The following is a 17,488-nucleotide window of genomic DNA, read 5'->3' as shown; positions in this document are numbered from 1 at the left end:
TGAAAGCTGGGCATGGGAGCAGGGCGTGATGGCGCACACTTATAATCCCCGCACTTGGGAGGTGGACACAGGAGGATTGTGCAGGTTCAAAGCCAGCCTCACTGGTTTAAGAGACTCTGTTTCCAAAAAAATATAAAATAGGTCTGGGAGTGTAGCCTGGAGGTAGAAGGGTTTCCAAGAACCCCTCTACCACCAAACACACACACACACACACACACACACACACACACACACACACACACACACAACAAACAAACAACAACAAAAAACTGGGCATGGTGGTACAGGCTTGTAATCCCAGCATTTGGAGGCTGAAACAGGAGGATCCCAGTTTATGGCCAGCCTTGGCTACTTAGTGAGGCCCTTTGCAACTCAATGAGACCCTGTTTCAAAATAAAGAATAAAAAAAAAAAAAAAGGGCTGGGGGTATAGTTCAGAGGTAGAATGCCCCTGAGTTCCATCTCCTGTACTGCAAAAAAAAAATTTAGGTGTAGAAAATTTTATTTTTATTGAGGGTACAGAAATAAAGGCAGTTTTCATGAGCAGTTTATTTGCCTCTTTTTAGATCAGCTAATAGCATGGTTTAAAGACTACTCTAGGACTGAGGTCTGTTACATGTACTGTGATTAGAATTTTTTAAATGGTGAATGGTTGGAGATAGTAGAGTTTAGAAAGTGTATAAGCTTTTAGTAAATACTTATTACTAGCTCTTATTCAGGAATTGAGTTTAGTTATATTTGCTTTTAGCTAATACCTTTTTCATCAGATAATGTATGGCCAACAATAAATTTTAATTTCCCATGCCTTTTTATCCTTTCATTGTTAAAAAAAATGAGAATAACAGGAATTCTGTTATATTTTAGACAATGTTTGGCCATGCTCAGTTACCACTGTCAGGTGTTTTTAGATCTTGTAATTTGGAGACTTCATTGAGCAGCATTTGTTTCTGCCTCCCAATTCATCCCATTGGACGTCAGTGGAGGGGGAGCACATTGAATGTTAGCTGATAACATAGAGTTTAAAACAATGACTCCCAAACTCTTTGTTTTTCTAGAAAATTTTTCAGTGGTAAAAATTCTTTTCTGCCAGTGTCTGCTAAGATTACTATAGGTCAATATCAGTTAAATTTTCTAGAGCTGCTCCCATTGAATTTTTTCCTGTTTGCCTTATAATATAGCTTTGTGTAGTTTACTTAAAACTCAGGGTATTGTTTTCCTTAATATCATTCATAGTACTCAGTAAAGCTTCATTTTTGTATTTATTTTTGTTTGATTTTAATTTTAAACCAGTATTTATTTTTTATTTTTTTAAATTTTTATTGGTGCATTGTAGTCATACATCTCAATGGGATACAAGGTGGTGAAGACATACATACACACATCACCCAGTTAGCCCTTACCCAGTTCCTGCCCCAATCCCTCTCTCTCCCTCCTTCCCATGCTTGGCTTAATGAGTGACTTTGATATGTTTGTTAAAGTACATCATGTGCATTAGAGAATTTCCCTCTTCCCCCCTCCCATGCCCTCAGGTCACCTTATTTATTCCTCTATAGAATCTCCTTCATCTAGAGTTCCTCCTATGATTCATTTCTCCCTAGCTTTCACATATTGGGAGAACATACGATTTCTTATTTTTTGTGACTGACTAATCTCACTTAGCATAATGTCCTCCAGCTCATTTTTGTGTTTGAATAGAGCTGATTGAAGGATATAATTAAATCCTATTCTGCATTTGTGAAAATTGAGGTTTTGTAGCATAGATTCTTTTTTTCCTTCATTATTGTAATCATTTTAAGTTTAGCAAAATCTAAAGTATAAAACAGGATTTGCGAGAAAAGCTCAAGGAGTCAGTATTATAGCATCTTTTCTCCTCAGTCATGCTGTGGTTTCAGAATAATAATTAACTACAGAAATAAGATTCTGTCCTCTAAATATTAATTAGATGGATTCGTTTAATCTCCCCAGATAACTCATGAACATGGACTTTTGTTGTGGTGGTGGTGGTTTTCATAGAGTTAGGAATAGAAGGTTTCAGCTCTTGCTGGTTACTCCTAGCTGGAATGAATGACTACTAGCCAGCCCTAAAAGTATTCAGAGTATGGTGACTGAAGGCTTGCAGGTGCTGCTTTCTCTGAAATTGAGATCGAATTTGTTTTCCTATTATTACAAAAACAATACTTTGGTTCCTGCTACTTCCACCTTGGGAGCTTCTGAGAGAAGTTCTGCTAAGAAAAGACAGAGTTATTTACTCTTATAAAGATATACATGAGCTGAGCGTGGTGGCGCATGCTTGTAATCCCAGCATTCGGGAGGCTGAAACCAGAGGGTCACACTTCACGGACAGCCTCAGCTACTTAGCGAGGCCCTCCGCAACTTAGTGAAACCCTGCTTCAAAATAAAGAATAAAAAATAGGGCAGGGGGTGTAGCTCAGAGGTTGAATGCCCCTGGATTCCATCCCCAGACCCGAAAAAAAAAAAAAAAAAGGAAAAAAAAAAGAAAAAAAAAAGATATACATGGCTGTGAGATTATTGAGACAAACTTAGTGTTAGAAGAAAAAAAAATATAAAATGATATTTTGCAGTGGGTCAGTAAATGAAACTTAGGATTTAAATTGTGTTTGTGTTGATTTACAGATGATCAAGAAAATTAAAAAACTGGAAAGAGAAATAATAATATGGCGTACCAAATGGGAAAATAATAATAAAGTACTTTTGGAAATGGCTGAAGAGGTGAGAAGGTTGTACTGGACTAAATAATGAGTATTTATATCTAGATTAAGGCAGAATAGAGTATTTCTTTTATCTTAAATAATTAGCTCAGAAAGTTTCTGGATGTTGCTTTCTTGTTGGTAGCAAATTTGAGCTTATACAGACTCAGTTGTACATATACTGTTTCCTAGCTTCTCTTGTAGTTTAGGTCTTACTAGATCATGATATGTGGCACATATCAAAGAAATTTTATTAATAGAAAATATCCAGGTAATACTGACAGAGATGATGTTGGGAGTCATTGCTAAGATAGTAGGCTTTTCTACTGTAAATTATTATTTTATAAAAGGAAGCCAAGTACATTTTAGCAACATTACTATTAAAATACGGATGAGGTATAACTCCACTTAAAATCACTAATATTTTTACTTTTGACACTTTGTAGGACTAGCTTATATTTATAGCATTTCAAAGAGAAAATATTAGCACATTTGTATTAATCTCTTTTTAATAACAGTTGAAGAAAACTTTATTTAAAACTAAGAACTTTAGCTCCTAGGTTCATCCCTAGTGCAGCAAAAAAAAAAAAGGAACTTTAATAACTTTTACTGGTATAAGACGTCTTCCTTAATAGTTTTAGTATGCTTTACTATGCCAATGACAATATTTATAGCAATAATTATCAAAATAATAGATATTATCATTTTATAATGGACTGATTGTTTTAGATTTATAATTAACAACTATTCCTCATACTATTAGACTTTAATATGACAGATGTAATGGCTAAAACTATTTATCTGGGTTGAAAAACTGCAAAACACATGAGAATAAATGCTCCCTAATTATGGAATATAACTTTATTTATTTATTTATTTATTGAGGGTAGGGGGATGGAACCCAGGGGCATTATACCTCCAAGTTACACTCTCCTGTCCTAGTTTCATTTTTTAATTGAAACAAGGTCTCACTGAGTTGCAGAGGGCCTCACTAAGTAGCTGAGGCTGTCTGTGAACCGCTATCCTCCTGACTCAGCCTCCCGAATGCTGGATTACAAGCGTGTGTCACCACGCCCAGCTAACTTTATATAACTTAAATGCATTTTAGGTTTCTTCTGAAAAGGTTATTAGATGAGAAAAGTAAATATACTCGTGTCCTTTAGGTTGATTTTTTAAAAAAAATACTTTTATTGGTACATTGTAATTATAATTCAGAATAAGGTTCAAAGTGACATATACATACCTCTGAGCTACAACCCCTGTCCTATTTTTTATTCTTTATTTTGAAACAAGGTCTCACTGAGTTGCAGAGGGCCTTACTAGCTGAGGCTGTCTGCAAACCTCGATCCTCCTGTCTCAGCCTCCCAAATGCTGGGATTACAAGCATGCGCCAAGTCTTTTTTTTTTTTTTTTTTTTTTTTGGTGGTGGTGGTGGTGCTGGGGTTCTTGGAAGCCCTTCTACCTCTGGGCTACACTCCCAGACCATATATATATATATATATATATATATATATATATATATATATATATATATATATATATATATATATATATTTTTTTTTTTTTTTTTTTTTTTTTTTTTTTTAATTTGGAAACAGGGTCTCTTAAGCCAGCGGAGCTGGCTTCGAACCTGTACGATCCTCCTGTCTCTATCTCCCAAGCACGGAGATTACAAGCGTGCGCCACCACGCCTGGCTGTTTTTTATTTTCTCTCTAGCTTCCACATATGTGAGTAAACAGATATTGTTTGTGGGATTATAAATTGTGCAATCACTGTGGAGGTCAGTATAGAGATGCTTCAAAAGATAAGAAATAGAAACATTATATGTCCCAGCTATATTGTTCCTTTGTATCTTTCCAAAAGAATTGAAGTCAGAGTCTTATAGTGATATATACATACCCATGTTTATATCAACATAGTTCACAGTGGCCAAATTATGAAACCAGACTATTTATGCATAAAGAGATGAATAAAGACCTTGTTTTATGATTTCTGACTAAAATTGGTAAGTGTTATCAATTTGGTATTGTTTTCAGAAAACAAGAATGCATCCACTGATAATCTATATTTTATGTAAAAGGAACTTGAGCCAAAATTACATTTTCTATGCTTCTCTAAGGAAACTTTTGCTGGCATTTTTATAAATTTCTCAATTTTCTACATATTTTCTTACACTAATGCTTAAAGTCTAATAGTATGAGGAATAGTATGTGTTACTATGCCAATGACAACTCTTAGTTACATTAAAGAGCATGACAATGATTTATTATATTGCTGAGACTCAGTGTGGTACCCGGGATGAAACACAAGGTCATTGTACCTCCCAGCTACACTCCCAGCCCTATTTTTCAATCTTTTTTTTTTTTTTTTGAAAGAGGGTCTCACTGAGTTGCTGAGACTCTCAGAGAACCTTGTTACTCCTGTCTCTGCCTCCCCAATGTTGAGATCACCAGTGTGTGTGCCACCTTGCCCGGCTGCACAAGAACCCTAAATATTTAAAATACTAGTTGGTACATATTGAGATTAAAGGAGTGACAAGAATAGTTTTCTTTAAAGTTTAAAGACTTTTGTGCACAATAATCTGATTAATTTTGTGCATAATTAATTTTGTGCATAATAATCTGAATTCTGTTTGATGGGGTTACATAAGTCTTTTTTTTCTTTACAGAAAACTGTTCGAGATAAAGAGTACAAAGCGCTTCAAATAAAATTGGAACGATTAGAGAAACTTTTTAAAGCTCTTCAAATGGAAAGAAATGAGCTAAATGAGAAGATGGAAATCCTGAAAGAGCAGTTCTCTATAACAGATATAATGTCTGTTACAAAGTCCTGCTCTATCATTGATTCTCAACAGTTGATGAATCCTTTCTGTAAAAAAGTCCACGGAGTTTATGAGGAGGTTGAGCCCAAGGGAGTAAATGAAAGAAAGTGCCATTCAAAAGACCCTCTCCACCAGGTGTCTCCCACGCATTGATTAAGTTCACTAAGATACAGTATGATTACTGTATTCAAAGATATATTTTGGACACAACTTTCTCTTGGTATAATAATTGATTTTGTGGTGAAAACTTTTTCTACCATACCTATATTTTCTTAGAATTACCATTTGACTATGTGATACAGGAGGCTACTTATAAGGGTTTTACATTTCTACAGCTGTGTGGTGAGCTAGTCTCATTTCTTCTTTCATTAGAAGGCATATGTTGATTGCCTTCTTTCATTTTCTATGTTAATACATTCATTGCCTTTTCCCTTCTTCTTGTACATAATTATCATAATTAAAATGAGACTTGTTTTGGCATCGGTTCTCTAATTGAAAATCAGCATTAATTTAAATTCTCTAGGAACCAAGCCTGGTGTTAGTACACACCTGTAATCTCAGCTACTAAGGAGGCTGAGGCAGGAAGATTACAAGTTCAAGCCCAGCCTTAGCCAGGCATGGTAATCACATTATCTGGCAGGCTGAGACAGGAGAATAGCAGGTTCAGCAATTTAACGAGGCTTTCTGCAACTTAGTGAGACACTGTTCTAAAATTAAAAATAAAATAGGGATGAGGTGTAGCTTAAAAGCAGAATGCCCCTGGGTTCAATCCCCAGTGTACAAAAAATAAAATGTAAAAAAAAGATCAGCCTGAGAAAATTAATGAGACCCCATGTTACAATTTAAAAAAAACTAAAAATGCTGTGACTATACCTCAATGGTAGAGCATGTGTGAGCCTAGTGTTTGTGTGTGTGGGAGGACTTAGGTTCTATCCCAGAACAAGAACAACAACAAAAAAACATAAATCCTCTAGCCCATGATATTAACAGAAATGAAAACATGGTGATTTGTTTTGTCTAATAGGGCATTTAATGGGAAATAAAAATAAAATTCCACTGTAGGACCTAAACAAGCAAACTATATTTGATTCAGTTTTGTTTTTTAATTTTATGTTATCATTTGACAAATTGAGAAAACCATAAGGGTTGAACAGCTCAAAGGATTTCTATATGAAAATATCATTTGCAAAGAAAATAGCAAAGCACTATTTAAGCCACTTAAATTTAAGAAAATAGTAAGCCACTAGATAAATAGATTTAATAGTTATGGGACTAAAATATAGCCCTGTTTTAATGTGAAGGTAGAACAAATGTTTAAAGAAAAACAGTATATCTCTGCAGTAGGAATGGGAAGGTTCTAAACTTGTAGATTTGTTTCTTAAGTTTTTCTTTGTTTCTTGAATATCTGTTATAGCTAGTTTTACTTATATGTTTCTTTTATATTCATGGTCTAAGTGAGTAGAAAATAGACATGATATGAAAATGTCTAGGATGTGAGATTATTTGTAAAATTTACCCTTGACCATATAAAATGGGCCAGAGTGGAGAAAAAGAAATTTACACAAAAATTTAACAAATTGTTGTTTGAAAAAAGAGAAAAACAAAAAGAAACCAACTCTATAAATAACTTTTTAAATGACTGAGTGAAATATTGGACCCTCTTCTTTTAGGTAAAAGTGTTATTGAAAGTTTAATATACCAGCAAGTTATTATTAATGATCATATTTTACTAGAAACCTGTTGGATGTAAGCTTTTCATAAAATCAGTTCTATAGCTCTCCACACTATTTATGTATTTATATTTTTGCGGAAGTTAAACCTTGGGCTGAAAACAGTGTGACTAACAATTCTTGGCTGCTATTTTTGGCATTCTTTGTATGTCAGATTTTTTTTGTGTGAAAACAATTAGGTATCCAAAAATTCTTGATTCTCTTTGAGGAAAAATTGTTTACATTTTAGAATTCCTCTGATGATCAAGTAGGAGGGGGGAAAACACTCTAAAAACAACAAATGGAAATCTTTCAGAATAGTTCCCTCTAAATAGTGCTTAATATTGGCATGCCAAGCATCTATCAAGTAAGTACTAAAATAGGAGTTGGCAAACCATTTATATTAGGTAAGGCTCCTTTCACTGTTTTCACATTACAACTGCCCAGTAGAACAAGTTTAAGATTTTATAGCAAAGCTCTGTTTTCAGCACTAATGGTATAACTGCCCCAGTTTAAATATTGATATCTCTTAACTTGTATTTGTTGCACCTCTTTTTTAAATTCTAGAATTGTAGTGTGTATAGTGGCAGTGAATTCCAAGAAACAAAGAAAATGGAAATGTAGAATTAGAAAGCATTTCCTCTTTAGATATGTATAGTTACATTTTTGGTAATGAAACAAATATTCTTGGTTATATGTATAACAATTTTATTACACCTAATCATCACAGTTCACTTTTCAGGTGTTGGAGAAATATCTACCTCTTTCAAACTATAAATGAAGATAACTGTGAAATAAAGAATACAGTGCTAATAAACACACGGCTTTATTTTTATCTCACATCATTTGAGGATACAAACTGATAAGCAATTTTGTTTTGCTTTCAAAGACTTTCTGTAGAGACTTTTCACTAATATGGACCTGATTTTATTTACCCAATTTTGTTGATGCTGATTAAGGATGTGATTAATATAACAGCTTTTGGGTATTCTTTATAACTAGTGTAACCTTGATATAGCTAACATTTCTCATATCTTAAAATGTAGTTATTACAGAGATGGTGGGAGAGAAAACCAAGCCAGAGCCCTGAGTTCCTTTCCCTCTCTCCCTTCCTCCCTTCCTTCTTTCCTTCCTTCCTTCCTTTCTCTTTCTCTCTCTCTCTCTTTCTCTATTATTATTATTTTGGATACAAAAGATAATGCTATATGATTTCATTTAATAATCTTCATTAATCTTTATGAAGAACTGCCCAGATCTAATTAATTTCTAAGGATATGAATCAACTAGCCTGGGAATGTACCTCACTTTTGTATGTAAACCAATCAGTCCTGACTTCTCACCCTTAACTACCTCCTCTACTCAAAACTGCAGGCTACTACATACCTTCTCTAATTACCTTTCCAGATTTTTAGAAACAATATTCCTCAGAGCCCACTGAAATTTTCCAAACTAACCAGTTCCTAACTTACCTGTTTTCTTTCATGGAAATAAAGGATTTAATTCTCTAATATATTTACATAACAAAATTAACTACCTTCAAGTAAGTAGTATACACTTTGAATACATTTAAATACACTCTAAATGTAGGTTCTGTTGTGCATGTCACTGCCTCTTTGATCTGTCAGTTGGTAAACTATTTTCAATGAGATCATAAATAAGTGACTTATTTTGGTCAGTGATGTCAGACTTGTCCGTCCTTGGGAGAATGAACAAAGAAGGCTAACAATAAAGGCTTCCACAGCAGAGATAACTAATAGGCCAGCACCTACTTTTTGATGGGAAAAGGCGAGTATTGACTAGCAGAATAGAAGGGATGAGATAATAAATCTTAAAAAATACCACATTCTTGAGGGCATCAGTTCCTCAACTCTGAGATACTCCCATTACATCTCTCTGTCCTTGTAAGAATGAACAAAGAAGGCTAACAAAAAAAAAGGCTTAAACAGCAGAAAAAAATTAACTGCCACACCTGCTTTTTTATATTGTTATGGTGTTGTGGTGCTAAAAATTGTTTGCATATGACATAATCCTACATCTAGAAGACCCCAAAACTCAACCAAATGATTACTAGAGCTGATTAACCAATGTGGCAAAAGTAGTGGATACAAAATCAGTCACTTTACATAAATTTAAATATGCTTTAAATGTAGGTTCTGTAATGCATGCCCCTGCCTCTTCCATCTGTCATTTGACAAACTATCTTCAGTGTGGTTTGTTCTGTAAATACTTCCATCCTCTTCTGCATTAAAGAGATTTTGATTTTTCCTATCTATGTTACATAGCCATCTGTGACTCTGCCTTCTTTTCTATAGTTTAACTTTCTAATTTTGTTAATATTCTAAGCATACTTTAGAGTAATTTTCCTATTTTCAAAATAAATTCCTTAAGTTGTTTACTATATGTATCTCTTCATTTTTTTATCTTATAGTTTACTTCTACATTTCCACTCTGATTAAATGTAAGGTTGTGATTTTTCACTGAAATTAATAAGTATGGTAGAATGTAAACAGTGTGAGCAAAGCTTTGTAAAGATTTACTCACCTCTGTCTGTAGTACCTGGTACAGAGAAGTTATTCAATAAATAAATACTTGTTGGAAAAATAAAAGCATTTTAAGCATTATTGAGAGGGAGTATAGCAAAGGGCTAGTTAGAGAATAGTTAGAAACTATTTTAAACAAATTACAAAGAATTGTAAAAATCTAGAGAAAACCAACAAATTTCTAGACACTTACAACCCACTTAAATAGAACCAAAAGGATATAGAAAACTAAACAAACCAATAACAAGCAAAAATATTAAAACAACAAGAAAAAGCTTTCCAGAAAAAATAAAGCCAACAACCAGATGGTTTTCTAGCTGATTCTATCAGACCTATAAATAGTAAAAATCAAATGCTTTCAAATTACTACATGAAATAGGTGTAGAATACTCTCAGACTCATTCTATAAGTCAAAACCACCCTCATACCAAAAGCAAATAAGAACCCACCAAGGAACAAAACTCCAGACTTATATCACTGTTAAATATAGATGCAAATTTTATTAATTAAATAGAAATTCACATTCAAAATAATATCAAGATTACTCATTATGACCAAATTGGTTTTATTCCAGAGATGCAAAGTTAGTTCAACACACAAAAATAAATAAATGTAATTTATTACATAATTAGATCTAAGGAAAAAAATTATATTACTATCTCAGTAGATCTAGGAAAAATATTTGGCAAAATCCAGGACATATTCATGTTTAAAACATCAAAGAAGGTAACAAATTCAATGTCAACATCATATGAATGGGTGAAAAAGTGAAAGCATTTCCTCTAAAATAAAAACAAGGTAAATATAGTGCTTGGAATTTTAGCTGGAGAAATTAGGCAAAAGTAAATTAAAGGAATACACATAGAAAAAGGTTAATTTATCTATGCAGATGTCATGATCCTATACTGAACCCAAATAACTTAACCAGAGAACTTTAAGAGCTGACAAGCAGATTCTTCAAAGTAGCTAGATGAAAAACAACATAAAAAGATAACCTATTTTTCTATACCATAATATTAAACTTACCAGATAGTAAATCTGAAAAAACTTTTTTTTTTTTTTTTGGTGGTACTGGGATTCCTGTAAACCCTTCTACCTCTGGGCTACACTCCCAGACCTATTTTATACTTTTTTATATTTGGAAACAGGGTCTCTTATGCCAGTGCAGCTGGCTTTGAACCTGCGCGATCCTCCTGTCTCTGTCTCTCAAGCACGGGGATTAACAAGCTTGTGCCACCATGCCCTGCTGAAAAAATTCATTTCTACTAGTCTCAAAAGTATTTAGAGATACAGAGGAAAATGGAGATGAAGTCAAGACCTAAGGTGAATAGAGTGTGCCTCTAATTTACCTTAAGAAGTCCAAGTCCTCCTGCAATCCACATCTTAGATTGCCTGTCTAAAAAAAGAAGCAAAACTCAAAAATAATTACAAAGTCACTTTTAAAATCAAAGATAAAAAAAGATACCAGTCCTTGAGCAAGCCAAGACATGAATTAAAAAAAAAAATAAGCCAGGCGTGATGGCGCACGCTTGTAATCCCCGCGCTTGGAAGGCAGAGACAGGAGGATCGCGCAGGTTCGAAGCCAGCTGCACTGGCATAAGAGACCCTGTTTCCAAATACAAATGTAAAAATAGGTCTGGGAGTGTAGCCCGGAGGTAGCAGGGCTTCCAGGAACCCCAGGACCACCCCCCCCCCAAAAAAAATAGTGTGCACCTCTGAATAGTGAAACTTTGGAAAGTTTGTTGGAAACCCCAGAAAATCTCAAATCCAGTTACCTGAGATTTATTCCCTAGAAAGGGAGAGTATCAGACACAGACTCACACAGACCAATTGGAAAACCAACTAACAATGCCAGAAAGAAAATAGTGCCCATATGTATCACACTGAGTCTTTCTTACCTCCCTAGACCAACTGTGCCTGGGTGATAGAGGTGACTGCAGGACCCATGGGGACAGTGTAATTTAAAAGAGACCATAAAAAGAGGGGTGGAAGTACATGCTGACTTTTGCTGCATTCTGCACACAGAAATTCTGAGGAAAATGTTGGGCTTGGAATCACAGGAAAAAACAGCCATTTCCAAAGTAAACCCCACATTCCCACATGAACCCAGCACCAGATGCCCATGTAGAAAGGGAGAAACAACAGGGCAGTGTTTCACTGGAGGACCTAACAATTGGGGCAAGTGAGTGAGAAAACTTGGAATTAATCAGAAATGGTTGGAAACCAACACTACTAAGTGGGCAATAAATGTCTAGAAATATAGAAACATTACCATGGACCCAAGCAGGTGGCAGCCCAGAAGACTAGTTTCTTCTTCCTGTTGTTAACATGTTCATTTTAGATCTCCCTCCCTCCCCGCCCCTTCTCTCTCTCTTACTTTTTCTTTCTTTTATTTTGTGCTAGAGATTAAACCTAAAGCCTTTGAATACTAGGAAGGCACCCTGCCACTAAGCTATATCCCTAACCAACAGTCATGGCCAATCCCTCCCTAACCTTTCTAGCTATTCCAACCCACCCTGCCTCATTAGCACAGTAGGAAATAGCAGGAAGGAAAGTATTTTCATCTCTTCTAAGAAAGCCTCAATTCAACAAGAATAAAAAAATAAAAAAAAAAAACAACAAGATTCACAACATCCAACTCCTCTCCAGTAGAGAAATTTTAGTTACTTTCCTTAAACAATTCTTAAGCTGCCTTTTTTCTTCTTTCTTACCTTTTTTTCTCATTTCTTTCTCTTTTTCTTTCTTTATTTTACTTTCTTTTTGTCTTTGTTTTTCTTTATTGTTGTGTGATTGATTAATTTTCAGTGTACCTGTCTGCCTCTGCCTTGCATTTTTCCTCACTAATTTTATATATTCTATATTACTTACTAGAATTTTCTTTTAGTTTTAGTATCTTTAATTTTTTTCTTTGTTTAAAATATTTTATCCTAGCCCGGCGTGGTGGCGCACGCTTGTAATCCCAGCGCTTGGGAGGCGGAGACAGGAGGATCGCGCAGGTTCGAAGCCAGCCTCGCGCGCTGGCTTAGGAGACCCTGTTTCTAAATAAAAATATAAAATAGGTCTGGGAGTGTAGCCCAGAGGTAGAAGGGCTTCCAGGAACCCCAGTACCACCAATATATATATATATATATATATATATATATATATATATATATATATATTTTATCCTAGATTCTATTTTTTATTTTACTCCATTTTATATCCCTTTCTCTATCCCATTTCTCTTCAATCACCATTGTTTAAATCAAAGTTTGCCCTTGTTTATACCAGATAATTCCTCTAAACCTCATTTCTGAGACTGGACCAGATAGGTGAAATAGCAGGACAGATGTTTGGACATTAGCCACAAGCCAGTTGTAGCCAAGGGCCACCCAGCACCCCACATAAAAAAGTTTGTAGTTGCACAGGGCATAAATTGCACTGGCTCCACCCTGGAGAATACTCACTATTAGTATAGTAACAGATGGGTTCCTGGTTTTTAATATCTGTGATCTATCAATGCTGCCATTGTGGCTCACAAAGTCCTAGAGTAGCTGCAACCCAGTGCTGAGGGTCTACCGGCAAAACTACAGGGAGTGAGGGGGGTTACACAGGATACATACCTCAGAGGTGTAATTATAGCACAATAAATACATAACAGAAATCTGAAACTACCTGTATATTTGAGACTATTTATTTTAAGACATACCTTGGAATAATTATTTACCTCCAGAACAACATGCATTGAAAAAGGAGAGTGATTAGACAGAGGAACCTCTCAGAGTACAAAAGAGAGAGGGAGAGGCCAGCAAACACAACAAACACACAAACTTAAAAAAAATAAGAAATTTAAACTTTAAAAAAAAAAAACCTGAAAACACGAGAAAGAAGAATAGCAAAGCAAGCAAGCAAGCAAACAATGAGCTCCCCAAATTTTACAACAGAACTTATCAACTCATTGTTGCAAAGAATGCCAGGAATTTTCCGAAACTTAATTTTTTTTATAAAACAAGAATTTAGAATGAAATTAAGAGAAAGTCTAAAAAGTATTAATATTCATATTAACAAAGATAACATGATAAAGAGTCTCACTATTAGAAGACAGCTACTCCAAAAATAAACACATAGTCTATAACAGAAAAATAAACAATTTGACAGCATAAACTAAATATCCAAGAGATTTGACATAACTTTCATAGAGCAAACCTAAGAATACCTATGTATAGAAATACCTATGTATACCTATGCATAGAAAAGTGTTTAGAAGCTGAAAACAATGGAATAAAACACTTTTCAAAGAAATATCAGAGTCCTAAATATAGAAAGTAAGATAGATATAAAGATATATGAAACATATAGAATCACAACTAGACAAGATCAGAGAAAAGGCCTTAGAGGGAATCTTAAATTCAATGAGAGTAAAAAACAAAGTGACAGTCAGAAGTAAAAAAGTAAGATTCATTCCAGATATTTTTAGCTAAGTCATAAAAACCAAAAAGACCTAGCTGGGCATGGTGATACATGCCTGTAATCCCAGCATTTGGGAGGCTGAGACAGGAGAATTCAGGTTCGCAGCCAGCCTCAACTAAGGGCATATCTCAAATGCAGAATATCCCTGCATTTCATCCCTGGTACCACACAATAAATAAATAAATAAATAAATAAATAAATAAATAAATAAATAAATAAATAACCCAGAAGTTCCTGGAATTATATATTTCAAACCCTGACAAAAAACAATTTTCAGCCCAAAGTAGTATTCTTCCCAGTGTATATACCTTTCAAAACTGATGAAGAAATAAAAATTGCCCATGACAAACAAAAGTGGAAAAAATTTTAGCACTAGAAAAAATACAAAATCAACACTAGGAAAAATATTTAAAGAAACAAATTACAAAGATTAAATTAAAAATATATTCCAGAATTGGAAAATGATGGTTTCATTAAATATACAACTAAGCCAAGAAAAGTAAACATAATTGCAAACAGAAAATGCATTGAAAATGATAAGATTAAAAATGTCTCAGTTATTACACAAATATCATGTGCTCAACTCCCCAATTAAAGACATGAACTGGCACAATGGATTGAGAAGCATATCCCTTCTATATGCTGCTTGCAAAAAAAAAAAAAAAGTCCCCTATAGGTAAAAATACACAAAAAAGTCCCTTATAGGTAAAAATCTTCTTAAAGGTGAAGAGCTGGAATAAGAAAATGTATGCAAGAAGAACCCAAAGAAAAGGACTGATAGGAACTATTAAAGACAAAATAGACTTTCTGCCTAAACTTACCAAAAATACAAAGTAGATTATTTTTACTGATAAAAGGAATAATCCTACAAGAGGATATAATGATAAACATTTGTTTTCTAAATATAAGTTCAACCACTTTTATAAAACAACCTTTTTGTGTCTTAAGTCTAACTTATATTCCTACAAAAACACTAGATTGATCATCCAGACAAAAGATCAGCAAAGATATCACCTCAGATCTAAAGAATACTTTAAACCAAATGAGCCTACTGATATATACAGAATATTCCACCCAATTATGGCTGAATATTTATTCTTTATAGCTGTTCATTAAAGCTTCTCCAAAATAGACCATATTTTTGGCCACAAAGTAGGTAATATCAAATTAAAAATTTATGACATAATTTCTTTCATCTTTTTATACCAAAATATAATGGAATGATAGAAGATATCCATCTAAGAAGGCTGGGAAAAGTCATATCAATACATGGAGATTGATTACCACACTTCTAAGTTAAGATTGCATTACAAAGAAATAATGCAAGAAACAAAAACAATTCAAAACCAAACAAAAATATAAGCACAATGTATGAAAAATCGGGGACACTTGGAAGGGAGTATTAGGATGAAAAATCAAAACTTTTAGTGTTCACATAAGAACAGAAAATGACCAAATAACTTAATGACACATCAGAAGGCCAGTGAAAATCAGAAACAGTCTAATTCCAAAATGAATAAAAGATAGAAAATCATCAAAATCAGAGCAAAAATCAACAAAGTAGACAACAACAACAAAACAGACAGTAAAGTAAAAAGTTGGTGTTTTGATAGGTAAAATCCTTATACAACCTAAACAAAATAAAGAATCAAGCCAAATAACTAAAATAAGAGATGAAAAATTGATATGTCCACAAACAGCATGGAATCTAGAGGATTATCAGAAACTATTTTGTAAAACTATACTCCAATGAAATGAAAAACCTAGAAGAAATTGACATATGTAAAGACATATACAATTTTTCTAAGTTGAATCAAGATAGTATAGAAAAATTAAAACAACAAATAGCAAGCAAAGCAAAATCAGTAAAGAACCTGACATCAAGAACATCTCAAATCCAGATGAACTTCCAGCAAATTTCATAAAATTTGTATAGAACTAAGCCCAATACTTGTCTATGAGAGACAAGATTTTCCCAAAGACAATCTACAAAGCCAGAATGACATGAATAACAAAACTAAACAAAACTCAAGAAAAGAAAATTACAGGCCAACATTATTTATGAACTTAGATACAGAAATTCTAAACAAAATACTAGCAACATACATTCAAAACCACATCCAAGTTGGGTTCATTCCAGGGATACAAGGCTGGTTCAACACATGAGGAACAATTTATGTAATTCACCACATAAATGGAACTCAGAAAAAAATTACATGATCATCTCAATAGATGCTTTCAAATAATTTGATCAATCTAACACCCATTCATGTTTAAAAAATAAAACTTCAGAAAATCAGAATAAAAAGAATTTATCTCAACATCATAAAAGCAATAAGCAATAAAACCACAGCCACTGTCATAATGAATAGGGAAAACTATGAGATTTTTTCTTAAAATTAGGGAAAAGACAAGAATACCCACTATTACCAATTCTTTTCAATATAGTACTCAAGTCACTAACCAAAGCAATAAGGAAAAAAGAATACCATCAAGAAAAGAAAAAAAAACTGAAATAGAAATAGAATTCAAATTATCTTTATTTGCAGAAAATGTGATCCTATACTTTGAAGACCTAAAAATCTCAACCAAAAGACTTTTAGAGCTTATTAATAAACTTAGAAAAGCAGAGATATAGAAAATCAATGTACAAAAATCAAGAGCTTTTCTATATGCAGGATCTAAATAAACTGAAAAATGAATTCAGAAAACAATTCAATTAATAATAATAAAACAATAAAATACCAGCTGGGTGTGTTGCCACATGCTTGTAATCTCAGTATTTGGGATTGAAACAGGAGGATCGCAGGTTCAGCTAGTCTCGAGGCCCTGTTTCTTTTTTTTTTTTTAATTTTATTTTATTGGTGCACTGTATTCATACATCATAGTGGGATACAAACTTTTGTAGACATACATGCACACATCGCCCAGTCAGCCCCCACCCGATACCCACCCCATTCTCTCCCCATCCCTCCTTCCCATGCTTGGCTTAGTGGTTGACATCTAGTATTATAGCAATTTATCCAAAATTAAAAATGATAATCTCACATAACAGTTTTATTTGTCTGATACCAAGCATTTGATGATTTAAAGATAGCATTTCAATATTTCTTTTTGCTTTCTTTCTTACTAGAGCATATTTTTTTCTGTTTTTTTAGGTGAAACTATCATATATTTATATATTTATTTTTCAGAAAAAAATCTATCCTAATATGGAATATGAATTCTAGATACCCAAAACGATCTTGAAAAAGAACAAAG

General features: G+C 33.7%; 1 protein-coding gene across 1 annotated transcript in view; it reads left to right on the top strand.

Annotated features, from left to right (window-relative positions):
- LOC308279538 (gamma-taxilin-like) overlaps positions 1-17,488 on the top strand; it is a gene marked incomplete at both ends in the record, with an annotated part of 84,433 nt that overhangs the window by 23,177 nt on the left and 43,768 nt on the right. Inside the window, 2 exons of the mRNA XM_080719664.1 lie at positions 2,634-2,729; positions 5,377-5,636. Of these exons, the coding sequence (XP_080575790.1) occupies positions 2,634-2,729; positions 5,377-5,636 (356 nt within the window). The remainder of the gene's footprint in view (positions 1-2,633; positions 2,730-5,376; positions 5,637-17,488) is intronic.

Source organism: Muscardinus avellanarius (assembly GCF_963383645.1).
Source record: "Muscardinus avellanarius genome assembly, chromosome: Y".
In the NCBI taxonomy this organism is placed as follows: domain Eukaryota; kingdom Metazoa; phylum Chordata; class Mammalia; order Rodentia; family Gliridae; genus Muscardinus; species Muscardinus avellanarius.
This window is presented reverse-complemented; position numbering and strand designations above follow the sequence as displayed.